Below are 16,532 nucleotides of genomic sequence, written 5' to 3'. Positions count from 1 at the left end.
TCCCCTTGCGGGGCTCGCTTTGCTCGCCACGCTATCTAAATTTAACTCTATGCCAACGTGGATAGAAGGGGTATGAACTATCTTCATTGGCATAGAGTTCATTTACCTTATTTTTGATAGTTTAGTGAGCGCAGCAGCCGGAAGTTCATGGCGGCCATACTGCCGCCATGAAACTAAACAAGTACCAAAATTATTTCTGCTCAGTATTCACTGCTGAAAGAGAGGGGAAGGGGCCACAGTTAAGTTGCAAGTAGTCAGAAAACTGAGGGAGAAACAAGTACATTTACAGAGTAGAAAGTCCTCACAGAACTCTCAAAACAGTGGATAAATCAATGGGGCCAGATGGAAGTCACTAGCTACTATGGTAATCCTAGAGGACTGGAAAACAGCTAATGTAGTCCCACTGCACAAAAGTGGAAGAAAGGAAGAGGTAAGCAACTATCGACCAGTGAGCCTTAAATCAGTAGTAGGGAAATTGATGGAAACAAAGAGTTGTAGAATATCTCAAAACCAGCAATTTACAGGATCCGAAACAGCATGGGTTTACTGGGGGAAGATCATGTCAAACAAATCTTATTGACTTTTTTGACTGGGTGACTAAAGTAATAGATCAAGGTGGGGCTGTAGATGTAGCTTATCTAGACTTTAGTAAGGCTGTTGACACTGTCCCACATCGCAGACTGTTAAATAAACTTGAAAGCTTGGGATTGGATTTTAAAATAGTTGAATGGATTAGAGTGTGGTTGCATGACAGAAAACAGAGTTTTTGTAAATGGAGTACAGTCAAAGGAGGGAAAGGTTACAAGTGGAGTACCCCAGGGATCTGTACTTGGACCGGTGCTTTTTAATATCTTTATTGGTGATATTGCAAATGGAATTGAGGGTAAAATGTGCCTTTTTGCAGATGACACAAAGGTATGCAACAGGGTAGACACACCAGGAGGGGTAAAACAAATGACTGGTGATCTAGGTAGATTAGAGGAATGGTCAAGAGCATGGCAACTACAGTTCAATGCCAAAAAAATGCAAAATCATGCACTTGGGTCTCAAAAATCCAAAGACTAAATATAGTATAAATGGCACTAGCCTGGAAACTACTGAGGAAGAGAGGGATCTAGGTGTCACTATTTCAGGGGACTTAAAGGCAGGTAGGCGATGTAAGAAGGCAAGTCAGATGCTTGGTTGCATAGGGAGAGGTATCAGCAGTAGAAAGAAGTAATAATGCCACTGTATAGGTCATTGGTACCACCTCATCTAGAGTACTGTGTTCAGTTAATATGTATACTTTGGAGCACAGAAGGTAAAGGGGCGACATGATAGAAACTTTCAAATATATCAAGGGCTTTAACAAGGTACAGGGAGACATTCTTCACAGGAAGAGGAGCAGCAGAACAAGAGGACATGCACTGAAACTAGAGGGAGGAAGATTCAGGGAAAATTTGAGGAAGAATTACTTCACAGAAAGAGTAATAGATAAGTGGAACAGCCTCCCATCAGAGGTGGTAGAGGCAAATACAATAGTACAATGTAAACATGCTTGGGAAAGGCATATTGATATCCTTACAACAAAAATAAGGATCCGATATGGTTTGAGGTAACATGTTTAAAAAAGGGGCAGACTAGATGGGCCAAGTGGTTCTTATCTGCCGTCAAATTCTATGTTTCTATGTTAGAATAGACTGGTAAGATTGAGGCAAGATTGAGGCAATCTTAAACATGAGCTGATAGTCAGTGCATTTACTTACTTTGTCTCAGACTCAAGTGATGAAGATGAAAAGACGGCTAAGCCAGTAGCCAAAGTAACACCTGGGAAAAGTGCCTCCACTCCGAAAGCAACACCCGCAAAAAAGGCGGCAGCGGCCAAGGAGTCCAGTTCCTCGGACAGCTCTGGTTAGTGAGATGATTTGAAAAGAAGTGCTTAACATTGTTCTCATTTGTTCTAATTAGTTTGTTAACATTTGATTTGTATGTTAGGTATTAGTATTATTTTTATGATGTAAAAGATTTAAAAAAAAATATTTTTTAATGGAAAATGTACATATAGTGGTATAGGTGACCGATTTACCAGAGGTGTGAAACTTCACAATGCCTACAGCTAAAACAATGTTACTCTACTTACACAGATTCAAGTGATGAAGATAAAAAGGCCCCAGCCAAGCCTGCGGCAAAAACTACACCTGCAAAGAATGCTGTAAAAGCAGCCCCTGCAAAGTCTGCTGCCGCCAAGAAGGATTCCAGCTCTTCTGACAGCTCAGGTGAAATGGGTATTTATCACTACTTTAGTCCAGTGGGGTAGAAGTCTGTGGAGACTAGCATTGTATTGCAAGCACGTTTTGGTGGTCTTGAACAGCGCTTAATCAACCTCTGTCCTTAAGGACCCCCAACAGTGCACATTTCTCAGGTCTTCACACATTCACAGGTGAAATAACTAGCTCCATCTGTGATCTCTTAAAATGTCAGTGAATGCAGCTGCTAGGTGACCTGGAAAACGTGCACCGCTGGGAGTCCTTGAGAACCAAAGTTGAGAACCACTGGTCTTGAACGTGATGAAATATTGTGTAGGTTTTATGTATGCATAAATTATTTTATTTCCACCCCAGATAGTGACGATGACAGTAAGAAGACTCCGGCTAAGCCAGCAGCAAAATCTACACCTGCAAAGGCTGCAGCAAAACCGGCCCCAGCTAAAAAGGCTTCGAGCTCAGAAGACAGCTCTGGTGAGACAGAAGTCTTTTGAAACGGGATTCCAATGTTCTTGATTCTGAAAAGGCTTGCTTTGTCGCTGCGTTATGTGGCTAGAAAAATATCTGTATGCTTAAATCTATTTCTATTTTTTCACTCAGACTCAAGCGACGAAGATAGCAAGAAGACTCCAGCTAAGCCAGCAGCTAAATCTACACCAGCAAAGGTTCCTGCAAAGCCTGCTGCAGCTAAAAAGGCTTCCAGCTCTTCTGACAGCTCTGGTGAGATAGGAACTTGCTACATTGTTTGGTTAAACAATACTGTAAAATGTAATGTGTCTATAGGCTTAACTGATTTCCATTACCTCAGACTCAAGTGACGATGATGAAAAGAAGACTCCGGCTAAGCCAGCAGCAAAGACTACACCTGCAAAGGCTGCTGCAAAACCCGCCCCTGTCAAACCTGCCGCAGCTAAGAAGGCTGCCAGCTCTTCCGATGACTCCGGTGAGATGGGAATTTAGATGGCAATTTCTGTATATTATGGAAGTGTGTCTCAACGTCTAGCAGTATTTTACTGCTATATTATGTTTAGATAAAAAATGAGTCAAATATAAAGTAATGTGTCTATAGGCTTAACTGATTTCCATTACCTCAGACTCAAGTGACGATGACAGTAAGAAGACTCCGGCTAAGCCAGCAGCAAAGACTACACCTGCAAAGGCTGCTACAAAACCTGCCCCTGTCAAACCTGCAGCAGCTAAGCAGGCTTCCAGCTCTTCCGATGACTCTGGTGAGATGGGGTCTAGTGTTATATCTACAGATGTGATAAAGCGGATAGAAACATTTGTTTTACAAAATGAAAGATTGCTGAAGTGCACTTCCAGCTTTGGCAGCAGAATAATGAAACCTGTAGGGGCAGAATATCCATTTTTAAATTCTAATGCTTTATATACCCCTTTACTGGAAAATCTATTCCTGTTGAAGCATTCAGATTTCAATTCACAGTTGGTCTATCCCGTGTCCTCAATGTAAATGTTGTAGACATTTTTGTATTGACTTTGATTATATTTATACATATATTAATTGCCCCTTATTTGCTTGCCTCCCTATAACGTCACTTTGCTTAACCCCTTCCCGACATTTGACGTACATTTACGTCATGGTCGGGATGTACTTCCCGACGCATGGCATAAATGTACGTCATGACTTTAAAGTGTCACCGCGTCTAGACGCGGTGACAGAGGGACGATGGCTGCTGTCCCTGACAGCAGACATCTTCCCTCGTGGCCCTCGTCTTCCCTCGTGGCCCCCCCCCCCCCCCATCGGCGATCGCTGCGATTGGCTGTTCAAATGTGAACAGCCAATTGCAGCGTTTTCTGTGTTCTGTGTATAATTTTGTCTCTGCTGCCCCCTAGTGTCCAAAAAAATTAAAAGGAGGTTGAAATAATGATGGTAAAATAAAGTAGACATATGGTCTTTGTTAGTTATTAACTATTTTGAGTGGTATGATTATTTGTCTCACAAGCAGAAAATTTAACATTTTGCAAATTGCAAAATGTTCAATTTTTTTACGACCTTTTTCACAAAAAAAAACAGACTGTATCGACCAAAATTTACCACTAATTTGAAGTACAATGTGTCACGAGAAAACAATCTCAAAATCACTGGGATAAGTAAAAGCAATAAAAAGTTATCCCCACATAAAGTGATACATGTCAGATTTGAAAAAAAGGGCTCTGTCAGGAAGGCAAAAACAGGCTGCGGTGGTAAGGGGTTAATTGTTTTTCATGCCGATGAACGCATCCACATTATTCTGTGTTCTAGTATGACCCTTTATTCATGATGTGGAACTACTGATTGATATGATTATTACGTAGTCCTTGGTTGTAGGTAGAAGTAAGAGACACTGAGGGCGCAATGAGGTAGTGGCACACTAATTCCAGTGAGTGATATAATAATGAATATTTATTTGTTAAAAAGGTAAATAAAAACGTCATGCAACAATTGATAAAAGCGATATGAACTTGATACAAAAAATTTTGATACAAAATCCTCCCTTACCCAGTCTTGGAGGTGGAGCCAGGGATGGTAGAACAAGGTGTTCACAACTGGTGAGATGGACACCCTGTAGGCTCCACAAACATGTACTGGATAGGGTCCTGGACAAAGTCCTGCTGGTAGCAATCCTGTGGGCCAACGCGTTTCGAGTCCTATGACTCTTTTTCAAGGCTAAAGATTGCTTAATGGACTTCAGTATTTATGTGAAAAAAAGCGGGAAAAAAACCGTCACTGATGCGGTTAGAGGCACTCCCCAGGAAGTGGTCTTCTGGCCGTGTGTCTCCAGAAAGGGATTCCCCCTGTGTATTCGCGTCTGAAAGGTGATCGCGTCACTTCCGGTTCCGGTTAGACGGCATCCCGGAAGTGATCGGTCAATGTTATCCGAGCCAGGGACTCGCGGTAATCTTCATCCGCGACTTCCGGTTTAAACGAGCGTCAGAGGGTGGGAGATCTTTGGGCAAAGTCAGCGGCGGCCATCTTTGTTGTGGTGAAGGGGTGGGACTTTACCCACACTTTAAGATTACCGGAAGACAAGACTACCCCTTCACCACAACAAAGATGGCCGCCGCCGACTTTGCCCAAAGATCTCTGACGCTCGTTTAAACCGGAAGTCGCGGATGAAGATTACCGCGAGTCCCTGGCTCGGATAACATTGACCCGATCACTTCCGGGATGCCGTCGAACCGGAAGTGACGCGATCACCTTTCAGACGCGAATACACAGGGGGAATCCCTTTCTGGAGACACACGGCCAGATGACCACTTCCTGGGGAGTGCCTCTAACCGCATCATGTGACGGTTTTTTCCCCGCCTTTTTTCACATAAATACTGAAGTCCATTAAGCAATCTTTAGCCTTGCAAAAGAGTCAAAGCACTCGAAACGCGTTGGCCCACAGGATTGCTACCAGCAGGACTTTGTCCAGGACCCTATCCAGTACATGTTTGTGGAGCCTACAGGGTGTCCATCTCACCAGTTGTGAACACCTTGTTCTACCATCCCTGGCTCCACCTCCAAGACTGGGTAAGGGAGGATTTTGTATCAAAAATTTTTGTATCAAGTTCATATCGCTTTTATCAATTGTTGCATGACGTTTTTATTTACCTTTTTAACAAATAAATATTCATTATTATATCACTCCCTGGAATTAGTGTGCCACTACCTCATTGCGCCCTCAGTGTCTCTTACTTCTACCTACAACCAATTCCCTAGGTGTTTGGGAAACACCAAAGAAACACCAGGGCAGCACCAAGGGGAGCGCAGGGTGGTTTGCCTTCATTACCCTTTTCATATTACGTAGTTCTGTTTAGCCTGCTTTTTTTATACCTCCCTAATCTGTTTGCCTAAGAAAAGTGATGTTTCCTCTTCAGTCTTCCTAAAGGAACCCTAAAGCTGCATGCATTACCATAACGTTAAAGATCTAATCTTGCATACCCAATATATCGGTAGTTATTCACGCTCCTGCAGGTCGATAATGATGCCCCCTGTCGTCTGAACATGCAGTCAAATCTGACTTACCAGTGACTGCATGTTTGGCAGAAGTCGGTGATTTTCACTGAACAATATCATTGACTATAGTTCAGTGTATTGTCGCTAAAATTATTTTGCGGCACTGCTTATAGCATGAATGCCGCATATAGTATAGTGTACTCCTAACAGTCTAGATTTTAACAATATTTATGCCTGTGCACAGATAGTATAATCAATCTTACTGATGTACTAATTAAGTCACCTGTGCTTTAGCATGGATATCATTAAAATATGTATTTTTTCCAATCCCTTGAGGGCTGAGTTTGGGAACCATTGGTGCAGGGGCTTGTTTTCTGTTTGGGACCTAGCTCTAATCTGTGAGTTCCATAGAGTTGGAGCAGCATTGCTAAAGGCTCAACCACCAGATGAATTACGGGAGATACTAGGTACTACGCTCCTTAATCTAGCGTAGTGCCTATATCTGTAGGAAAAGTATAAGGAAAGGATGCAGATAGAAAAACATCTAATCCCAAAAGACTAGAATGCCTTCATGTTTGTATTGCAATAATGGAGTACAGTGTCTGTGGTAGCTACACCCATAGTATGCATGTCTGCTAGAATCACAATTCTCAAAGATAGGTTTTCTTACTGATCCCCCAGATGGAGAGCTTTTTTTTTTAAATATTAGGCTTTTATAAATGAGAAACATATCTGAAGTTATACATTTGTACAGGCTCAATGGCCAGAGCACTTATCAGAGAGCAAAGAAAGCCTTGAAAACTAGCTTATTGGGATGCCTTTAGGAACCAACCACTGCTTTTGTTAAAAGCTCCATACTCTGCCCAGATACATACCTTCATTAGTTGCTATTATATGGACATTTAGATATGTCCTGAACACAACCCCTTAAATAAACTTGTAAAAATCCATAATGTTGCTAAAATGGAAGTTTTCCTTCTAGTACTCCCTGCTATATTCATCGGGTACATCCTGTAGAGTGGCAGATTGAAGAGGAAAGCCATGAAATGCCTGTACCATTAAATAATTTTCCTTGCTATACCCCATGCAGCTAACAGATCTTTCCCATGTTAAAAGATTATGGGGCAGATTTATTAAGCTTGGAGAAGAGATAAACTGGAGATAAAGCGGAGAGAAGGTAAAAGGAGATAATCAGCTGTGTTTGAAAAAGACAGTTGGGAGTTGATTGGCTGGTGCTTTATCTCCTTTTACCTTTTCTCCGCTTTATCTCCAGTTTATCTCTTCTCCAAGCTTAATAAATCTGCCCCTCTATGCACTGGGTGTGATATGGAGGTTCATACTTATTCCTAGACAGGTGCTGGAAATAACTACCGTATATACTCGAGTATAAGCCGACCCGAATATAAGCCGAGGCACCTAATTTTACCACAAAAAACTGGGAAAACTTATTGACCCGAGTATAAGCCTAGGGTGGGAAATGCAGCAGCTACTGGTATATTTCCCTGTATAAAAATACCAGGACACAACAGACTGCTCCCCTTGCATAATAGCAGGACACCACAGGCTGCTCCCCCTGCCTAATAGCAGGACACCACAGGCTGCTCCCCCTGCCTAATAGCAGGACACCACAGGAGGCTCCCCCTGCCTAATAGCAGGACACCACAGGGGGCTCCCCCTGCCTCATAGCAGGACACCACAGGGGGCTCCCCCTGCCTAATAACAGGACACCACAGGGGGCTCCCCCTGCCTAATAACAGGACACCACAGGGGGCTCCCCCTGCCTAATAACAGGACACCACAGGGGGCTCCCCCTGCCTAATAACAGGACACCACAGGGGGCTCCCCCTGCCTAATAGCAGGACACCACAGGCTGCTACTCCTGCATAATGCATTACAGGCTGCTCAGGCTGGGGGACACCACAGGCTGATTCCTGTGCTGACAGCTGGGACACCACAGGTAGATCCCCATGCAAGGGACACCACACACGGAGGGGGGAGGGAGCAGCCACCGCTTACCTCCTCCATCATCCGACTCCAGGGTGTTTAGGGTGCGCCGCTGACAGGCTCCACGGGGGGGGGGGGGGTACGCGGCCACTGCCCTGCTGTCCACTTCGATGCCCGGCTCCACTTTGAAAAAAGGCGCGGCTACGGCAACATGGCCGCCGGCCTCCTGCACTGAGGACATGTATAGTGCAGGAGGCCGGCGGCCATGTTGCCGTAGCCGCGCCTATGTTTAAAGTGCAGCCGGGCAGCGAAGTGGATGGCTGGACGCAGGAAAGAAGCCACTGACTCGAGTATTAGCCGAGTGGGGGCTTTTTCAGCTAAAAAGAAGGCTGAAAAACTCGGCTTATACTCGAGTATATACGGTATCTACTTCTCATTTGCTTGTCTAGTTCTCTGTATTAGAGGTGCATTATTTGTTTCTTCGTTATTTAGGACTGTGGTTAGGACCTTTTTTAAGTAACTGTTTACTTTGTCGCAGACTCTGACGACGATAAGAAAGCTGGAAGCAAAGTTACTCCTAAACAGCCTTCTGCAACTAAGAAATTACCTGAGAAAAAGACCACATCAAAAATGGCCACCCCTAAGGCTGCTGCACAAGCGAAAGGCAAATCGGCAGCAAAGGCCAGTAGTTCAGACTCTGACAGCTCAAGTGACGAGGAAGAGAAACCTGTTAAAGTGGTAAAATCTCCGGCGGCTGCAGCCTCTGCTAAGAAACCGGTTCCTGTGAATAAAACAAAGGCCAGTAGTAGCTCATCGTCAGAGAGCTCCAGCGATGAAGAGAAGAAAGCTAAACCAACCTCTGTGAAAAATGGGACTGCAAAACAGAATAAAAAGGACGGTTCTGATTCTACAAAGAAAAAAACTCCTTCTAATACGCCAAAGGCAGCAGCCAAGAAAGCAGAAGAGAGTTCAGAGGAAAGTTCCTCCAGTGAGGAAGAATGTAAAGAAAATGGTATGTCTGAGATTGTTATTTCTGTATTTTACTTTTTCCATAGTCTAAGTCTTTTGGTTACTCCAGATTTTAATGATGATGGCATTGGTCTGTCCAATGGGAAATAACTGTGGCCTATAATCCCTTTCCCCGCCCCGACTGTGGTAATCTGGGGTGTGGTATGGCTTCCCCACGCCAAAATCCAGACTGCTGGTGCTCCGGTTTGGGGGCATGTGCAAAGAAGCCCCTTTGCGGGTCACTTCACTTGCCACAGGTTCTATTCTCCCTCTATGGTGGTTGTGGACCCCACAAGGGAAAATTACCCCTGTGGGTCTGGATCCCCCCTGTCTGAGCACTGGCAGTCGAGATTTCGACGTCTGGTTACTAACTGTAGGGATCTCCCCGGTCGGGCAGTCATCCGGCACCTGGTAATCTGTCGCAGACTTTATCATGAACTCCACCCTTTAGGTTGAAATGAGAAAGTGCTGTTCTCAACTCGACAATATTAATTTTTTCCTACTCTGATTAGTTATATTTTAAGTCCCCATCCTATTCATACAAGACAGTGCCTCAGACATTTTTATCAGGCAACAAAGCTAAAACAAACTAAAATTCTATATAATAGGCTTGTGCTGCTCTTCACGTCTGAGGGGGATTCGAGTGTTTTGTGTGCGGGCTGCCAGTAGATCGTGCACAGCGGTGCATTTCTAGTGTTGCTCCATCCAGGCACACCCAGCCGACGGTGACATTACATTTTGATAGGCTGGTGTGTATTTTCAGTTTGCTGTTGGATGCTGCAGTCAATCTGCCCTATCCCTGATCATCTACGGTTGTATTTTTATTCTTACATTTCGTAAAAGGTAGATCAACAAATTCCATCAATGGAAACAGTCAAAGTTGTAGTTGCTTTGGTCAGCAAGTATGGTTTCTGACCGCCTATCAAGAATGATTACTTTCCTGCCACAATATAGAAGGACCCCTTTTGAATTTGAATGGGTCATTGTCTAGAACAGGCATTCCCAACCACGGTCCTCAAGACACACCAACAGTGCAGGTTTTGTAGATATCCAGGCTTGAGCACAGGTGACTTAATTAGTATCTGAGGGATTCTTATTAAACCATCTGTGCTCAAGCCAGGATATCACTAAAACCTGCACTGTTGGTGTGCCGTGAGGACCGTGGCTGGGAATGCCTGGTCTAGAATTTATGTTTAGCAGCATCTACTTCCCCCTGTACTGGGAACAATCATACCAAGCGAATGTAGTCTTAGACCATTTCATCTTCTATAATTCTGACAGTCTCTAATGATAGCTTTTGGTTAGTGTGCTCTTCTCGGTGCACTGTGTTTATGGTATACTTGTGGTTTTAGGTAAATCTGGTAAGCGAAAAAGAGCAGAAGATGGATTAACACCACCGAATAAAACAATAGAAGTCAAAACTCCAAATACGTTCCCCAAGGCTAACAAGAAGGTGAGAAAATGAGGGCATTTGGAAAGAAGAATGGCGACCGTCTTTAATATGAACTGTTGGAGATGAATGTATAATTTTTACTTTTTTTTTTTTTTACCTTGTGTTTAGATTAGATTAATAAAATCATTTATATAATGTCATTGTGTTTATTGACAGACCTATCTTAGAAGAGATGGAATGACTAGTGTTTTGTGTTGGGTCGTCTTTTTTTTTTTCTTCTTTCTAGGTAGTAGCCATGGTATTATAAACTGACCTGATTTGTAAGTTGATGTATTGGCTTGACTGAAGATCCCCATTAATAACCTTGAGTTAAAGAGAGAGCAAGCATGTATGTCTTTAAAGCCTATAGGTGAAGGCCACCAGTTGCCTACACACTGCAGAGGCAGCTATTTTGTCTGCTGAAACCATAGTCGTGAGTCACTCGGAGCCGGTGTCATGAATAGAAGTGAACGGTTACGGTGATGGCACTACAAGTGTATTAATTGGCTGTTTTTCCATATCTATTGGTTCAAACCACGTTGGATGCCTCCACTGTGGCTGTCATTAAACAGCACTAGCAACCTCTATTTTTTTTTTGTTTGGTAAATGCAGGTTGTGCATTGGTTAATTATTATTTTTTGCCTGCAGCTTTTCTTTATTTAGAAACTCTTATGTAACCTATTGGTTGAAAACTGTAAATTGCAGCATTATTTGCACACCTTTTACTTTCTGCATTGTTGCTGTTTGGCTGCCAGTTCATGGTTTCAAAAAGGCAATTTCAAGAGAATAAATTTTGACTGTACTAAATAACCTAATTGCAAGGTGTCTTGTGTTTGTGGATTGATTGTTTTTTTTCTTCTCAGACTCTGTGGTCCCCAACTTAACAGAAATAGTCTGGTGGTGGTGTTTTCTGGCATGTGCATATTCACTTGCCGGGGGGAGGGGTAGAGGCCTGCCTGTACATACCATGGTCTGTCGGGCGATGTACACACTGGGCAATGTATAATGAATGATATTGCTCAGAAGGGTCAAAATGAGTGATATTGCTCACTAGATTGCCCATTGTGAATCAGACTTATGGCTTCATCAAATCGGTGTAATAAACACTTTGTGGTCAACACAGCAGCCATCTCTGATGCCTTTGCAGAGCTCACATATATCCTTTCTTTACTGTAGGGCCCAGAAAGTACAAGGGGGTAGATGTATGAAGCAGTGATAAGGGAGGAGAAGTGATAAAGTGCCTGGTACTTTATCACTGGCCAATCGGCTCCTAACTGTTCCTTTTTAAACCCAGCCTTAACTTAACAGTCAGGATCTGAGTGGCTGGTGATAAAGTACCAGGCACTATATCACTTCTCCCTTATTACTGCTTCATACATCTGCCTCAAGGTTTCCAGTTGCTTTTGATTTTCCCATTCCTTTTGCTGAGGTTTTCTATGTAGCAAACCTACATAAAATGCCCTTGGCAGTGAAATATATAATTTGAAATGATTGGGAAAATCTTACATTTCTAACCTGTTTCAATGCACTTCTTCTTTTTTGTGCGTGTAAATCGGATATTTGTTACATTAAGAATCCCTGTGTAAATTAGTGAATGTGATCGCTTCGCAAAAAAAAAGCTCTTCTAGGAAGATGAAGTACTTGTAAGTGGGTTTACAATTAACAGGGCTAACATTTAGCCCCCTCCCCGACTCCCCAACCCACAGAAAATAATTGGGGGCTATTTCAATTGTAGTGCTCCTTATCGGGCTATCAAATTATAGGAATATTTATTTTTATTTCTGCTGAATAATTACTTGTTTTCTGGCGATTAACACATGGATTCTGGGATAAGTTCCCTTTTTCAAGCTTTTCACTGTTTTTTTTTTTTTTGTTTAACCTCTAGTGCTAAGACATCTAGTCTCATCTTTCTCTAGTTTGAGGGAGTGTGAACATTTTTCTGGAACCACTATACCAGTAGCATGGGAGTCGGTCCCCACCGAGAGTGTTTTAACACTCCGAATAGGAGACACAAGTTTTGGGAAGATAAATGATGCATTTTCTACCCCAACCAGGATGCCATGGTCCTGTAATTATCTATCCCGAGCTTATTTGTTTATATGTAACTTTGTTTAATACATTAAGTAAGAGTCCTTCACTAGATCCCTTTTTAATGCGGTTTTAGTAGCAGTTTATTTGGTACTTATGTTAGTTGGGCGCCCACTAACCTGTTTGCTTCGTTTTCCGCGTCCCCTTGTGGGGCTCTCCACGCTTTGGGCTCGGTGGCTCGCTGCGCTTGCCACACTATATAAAATCAAGCCCATGCCGACATGGATAGTGGGGGTATGAGCGTACTAACTATAGTGGGCGCCCAACTAACATATAAGTACAGTTTAAATATGAATAAGCCTAGAATACTTGTTACTAGTTTTACTAAATCTGGATTAAATAAAAAAAAAAAAACTATTATAAACTGCTGAGATGTATGGAGATTAAAAAAACATTTCAGGTAGATTTGATTCTGTAGCAACTTTTTTCGGTACTTCCTCATCTTTGCGGCCACCGTTTATGCCAGTTACGTTAGCCGCTATTGTGAAACTTGCACACCACCACGTTGTGTCCGTGTCACCCTCCTGTGTCCACGCCACCATCTATTACCTTTAAGCCGGAAGCGTGGGGACGATTGCGCTACGTACGTTTGGTAGCGTAAGAGGTGGCCGCAAAGATGAGGAAGTGCCCTTTTTTTTTTATTTTATTTTTTTACTTTATTTTATATCTTTATAAATGACAAAAAAAGCCATATTTATGGCTGACAACCATCAGTTTCTAGCTTAAGAAAATTTAACGGTCAGCGGTTATTTAAGAAGCATTTCTGAAGCAAATAGTGTGAGTTGAGGACACCATAGTTCTAGGTTTTAGTAAAAATGGGGCCAAAAATTTGTAACTTGCGTAAGACATTCTGATTCCCTTTTTTTGTTACGGAATACATTTAAGAACAATACATTTCTACATTGGGACATCTGCAGATTTTCAGGCAATACAATACAGCACATTGAATTTCTATTTGTGTCAAATGAAAATGATAAACCTATTCAGTGCTACTTGTTCCATTACGATCTTTTATCATTCTCCTATTCTATCCACGCATTAACATGCTAAAATGTGTCTTCTAAATTGACACATTGTTTTTATTATGTTTTGTCTTTTATCTACATTAGATGGGGCATACAGCAAAAGTAAATATAGTGCATGGGTAGTCAGGCAGTAGAATTAAATCAAATATTAAATGTAGAAGTATACTTATTTATAATCCAGCTTGGTGAAGGAATGTGCTTTTATGATGGAGGGAGGAAGTACCATAGAATGCCTGGAACTGGTAAAGGGAGGTAGTAATTGGGGAGGAGAGTTGACCGTTATTGGTAGAATGCAGTGGGAGGGGGTGTGGGGGTGACTAGCATTTTAAGTTTATTCTAATTGGCTAAAGGGGCAGCAGAGGTAAAGTGGCGTCAAGAAAAATAAACGGGAAGCAGAGTGCAGGTAAACTGAATGGCTTGCTTTCACAGACTTTCTGGATCATTGAAGACTATATGATACCATATTCCTAGGTGTACAATTTTTTTTTATTTTTTTTTTTTTTAAGAATTAAACTTTTTACTGTATTAAAGACAAATAAAAAAATGACATTCTGCTACTTTTTGTTGCTTGCTGTATTTAAACTTTTTGTTTTTGGGGTGTAATACAGGAAGTTCACAAAGCAACCCCATTCCGAAGAGTAGCTGAAGAGGAAGTGGAAATTGATGCTAGAGTTGCTAATAATTCATTTGAAGCAAAGGTACTGTGCAAATAGAGCAGTATGTGCAATAAATGCCTAGAATGTTACTTAAATTAGTAATTGATCACATGTAATAATTTATTAGTTAATATACAAGTTGCACTGCCACTAAAATATAGAATTGTCACTGGTTCTAGACACTTAGGGCCAGGTGCACTAAGCTTCAAAAGTGATAAAATGGAGAGTGATAAACAACAAACCAATCAGCTCCTACCTGCCAGGTCACAGACTGTGTTTGAAAAATGTCAATCAGCTCCTGTCTGACAATTTTCAAACACAGTCTGTGACATGACAGGTAGGAGCTGATTGGCTGGCTGTTTATCACTCTCCATTTTATCACATTTGAAGCTTAGGGCATCTGGCCCTTAAGGTGGTATTTTATAAAGCTCATGATCTCCCGTCTAAAATGGCGAGATCTAAAGGTGCCCATACACTGCTGCGATGTCTCGCAGCAGTGTACGGACACCCAATACCCTGCGAGTAGCCCCAATTTGTTGTGACTGATTGCATGTGTCCCTGCTTCCTACCTGACTCGCCACCAGGAGGGAGGTCCCAGAACGGGTGGTAGGACGGCCAGCAGGTCTGACCATGTCTGTTACAGCCAATTTGGTCCGGTTTTAGCGGCCTGATTGGTTGCAATCGGACAAAATTGGCTCAGTGTATGAGGGCCTTTAGGACTATATTCAATTGATCAATTTATTTGTTTATCTGGCGCTCATTATGGTCAGGTTTGGTCACACATTTCCCAATTTCAGCTCGGGTATAGTGAGCTGAAATACTGATGAAAAGCAATTGAATACCGCCCTTAGAGGCCTGCAGTATATTTGTTAAAAAGGATAAGTGCAACAATTTATTCTACTTTTTTGAGCTGCTGCAAAATGGATCCAGCATCTTTACATAAAGATATTTTAAGAGAATGGCACAAGTTGTATTAATATGCGGACAGCAGTATTGATATTTGTCCAGTTAAGGGCATTATGTGTAAACAAAAATACCAAGTCAATACAAAGAAATATTAACATTCACCCTATTACTATATTGAGGTGTATTTGATATAGATATTTTACTTGTTTGTTTCCTCTATTACAGGCAGGGTCAAGAGGAGACTGGGGAGAAAGAGCCAATAATGTTTTAAAATACACAAAAGGAAAATCTTTCCGTCATGAAAAGACAAAGAAAAAGCGGGGAAGTTATTGTGGTGGGGCAATTTCCACATCTGTCAACTCCATAAAGTTTGACAGCGAATGAACTAAACATAAAGTCTGAACATAATTTATAAATCACCTCACACCGTGATGGACTGGATACTTTAACTTGCGAACGATGACCTGTTTGTGAAGATTTTATCACATCCATTGCTCAAAGTTTTCCACTGTGCTCAACGCATCATTTACTGTATTTTTTTTTTTTTAAACAACTAATTTTGCAGGTTTTTTTTTTCTTGGTTTAAATAAACTGCCATCCAACAACATTAAATATTGTCCAATTTTATGAGAATATTGTAATTGTTTTATGGTTTTGCCTAATTTTAAAATAAAACCATTTTAATATCAGTTTTGTGGAGCGAATAACATACCATTGTGTGTTTGCATAAAATGTGATTGTAGTTAATTGCATATACCGTTATTTTGGGACATTGCTAAGTAGGCAGCAGATGCTGGAAAATTTAGGTTAGTGTTAAAGTGTAATTGTATTTGTTTTGCACCGCTTGGTCTGGCAACTTGGGCTCATGAGCGTCCACTAGGACACCTGGGACATTTGTTTGCGGGAGCAGTTGGCAGTTCGTGGCATTACTCTTCGGCCTCTCCTTGGGTGTTCTAGTGATCTACTTCTCAATGCTCCTTCCACAAACACCACAGTGATTACATCAGTTATTTCCTCTACCTCCCCCATGGCAGCCATCACAAATGGGTTCCTCCCCACTGGGTAGTGCTCCGGAAAGGGAAAAAAAGACACCTGCCCCTATAAGAAGGCACCTCCTCCTGGCCTCAGTGTCTTTTTTTCCCTTTCGGGTAGTGTGTGAGAGGTGGCTTACCCTGGGGGCTGTAGAGGAAAGAAAGCGACGGTTATGTGTCCCCCTGCAGCAGCTCCGGCGGTCCTGCAGTGAGGGAGGGCAGGCCGAGCCCTTATGGAGGTATGTGAAACTCCTTG

At 42.2% G+C, this 16,532-nt stretch overlaps 1 protein-coding gene across 2 annotated transcripts in view; it reads left to right on the top strand.

Annotated features, from left to right (window-relative positions):
- NOLC1 (nucleolar and coiled-body phosphoprotein 1) overlaps positions 1–15,934 on the top strand; it is a 36,582-nt gene extending 20,648 nt beyond the window's left edge. For both annotated transcript variants that reach the window (XM_083148532.1, XM_083148531.1), the window contains exons 10-19: positions 1,756–1,890; positions 2,124–2,255; positions 2,601–2,717; positions 2,844–2,963; positions 3,052–3,186; positions 3,338–3,472; positions 8,669–9,142; positions 10,491–10,591; positions 14,292–14,381; positions 15,471–15,934. In XM_083148532.1, the coding sequence (XP_083004658.1) occupies positions 1,756–1,890; positions 2,124–2,255; positions 2,601–2,717; positions 2,844–2,963; positions 3,052–3,186; positions 3,338–3,472; positions 8,669–9,142; positions 10,491–10,591; positions 14,292–14,381; positions 15,471–15,629 (1,598 nt within the window). In that variant the 3' untranslated portion in view covers positions 15,630–15,934. The remainder of the gene's footprint in view (positions 1–1,755; positions 1,891–2,123; positions 2,256–2,600; positions 2,718–2,843; positions 2,964–3,051; positions 3,187–3,337; positions 3,473–8,668; positions 9,143–10,490; positions 10,592–14,291; positions 14,382–15,470) is intronic.
- The last annotated feature ends 598 nt before the right edge of the window (positions 15,935–16,532 follow it).

Source organism: Crinia signifera, chromosome 6 (assembly GCF_055691185.1).
Source record: "Crinia signifera chromosome 6, ASM5569118v1, whole genome shotgun sequence".
NCBI classification, from domain to species: Eukaryota; Metazoa; Chordata; class Amphibia; order Anura; family Myobatrachidae; genus Crinia; species Crinia signifera.
This window is presented reverse-complemented; position numbering and strand designations above follow the sequence as displayed.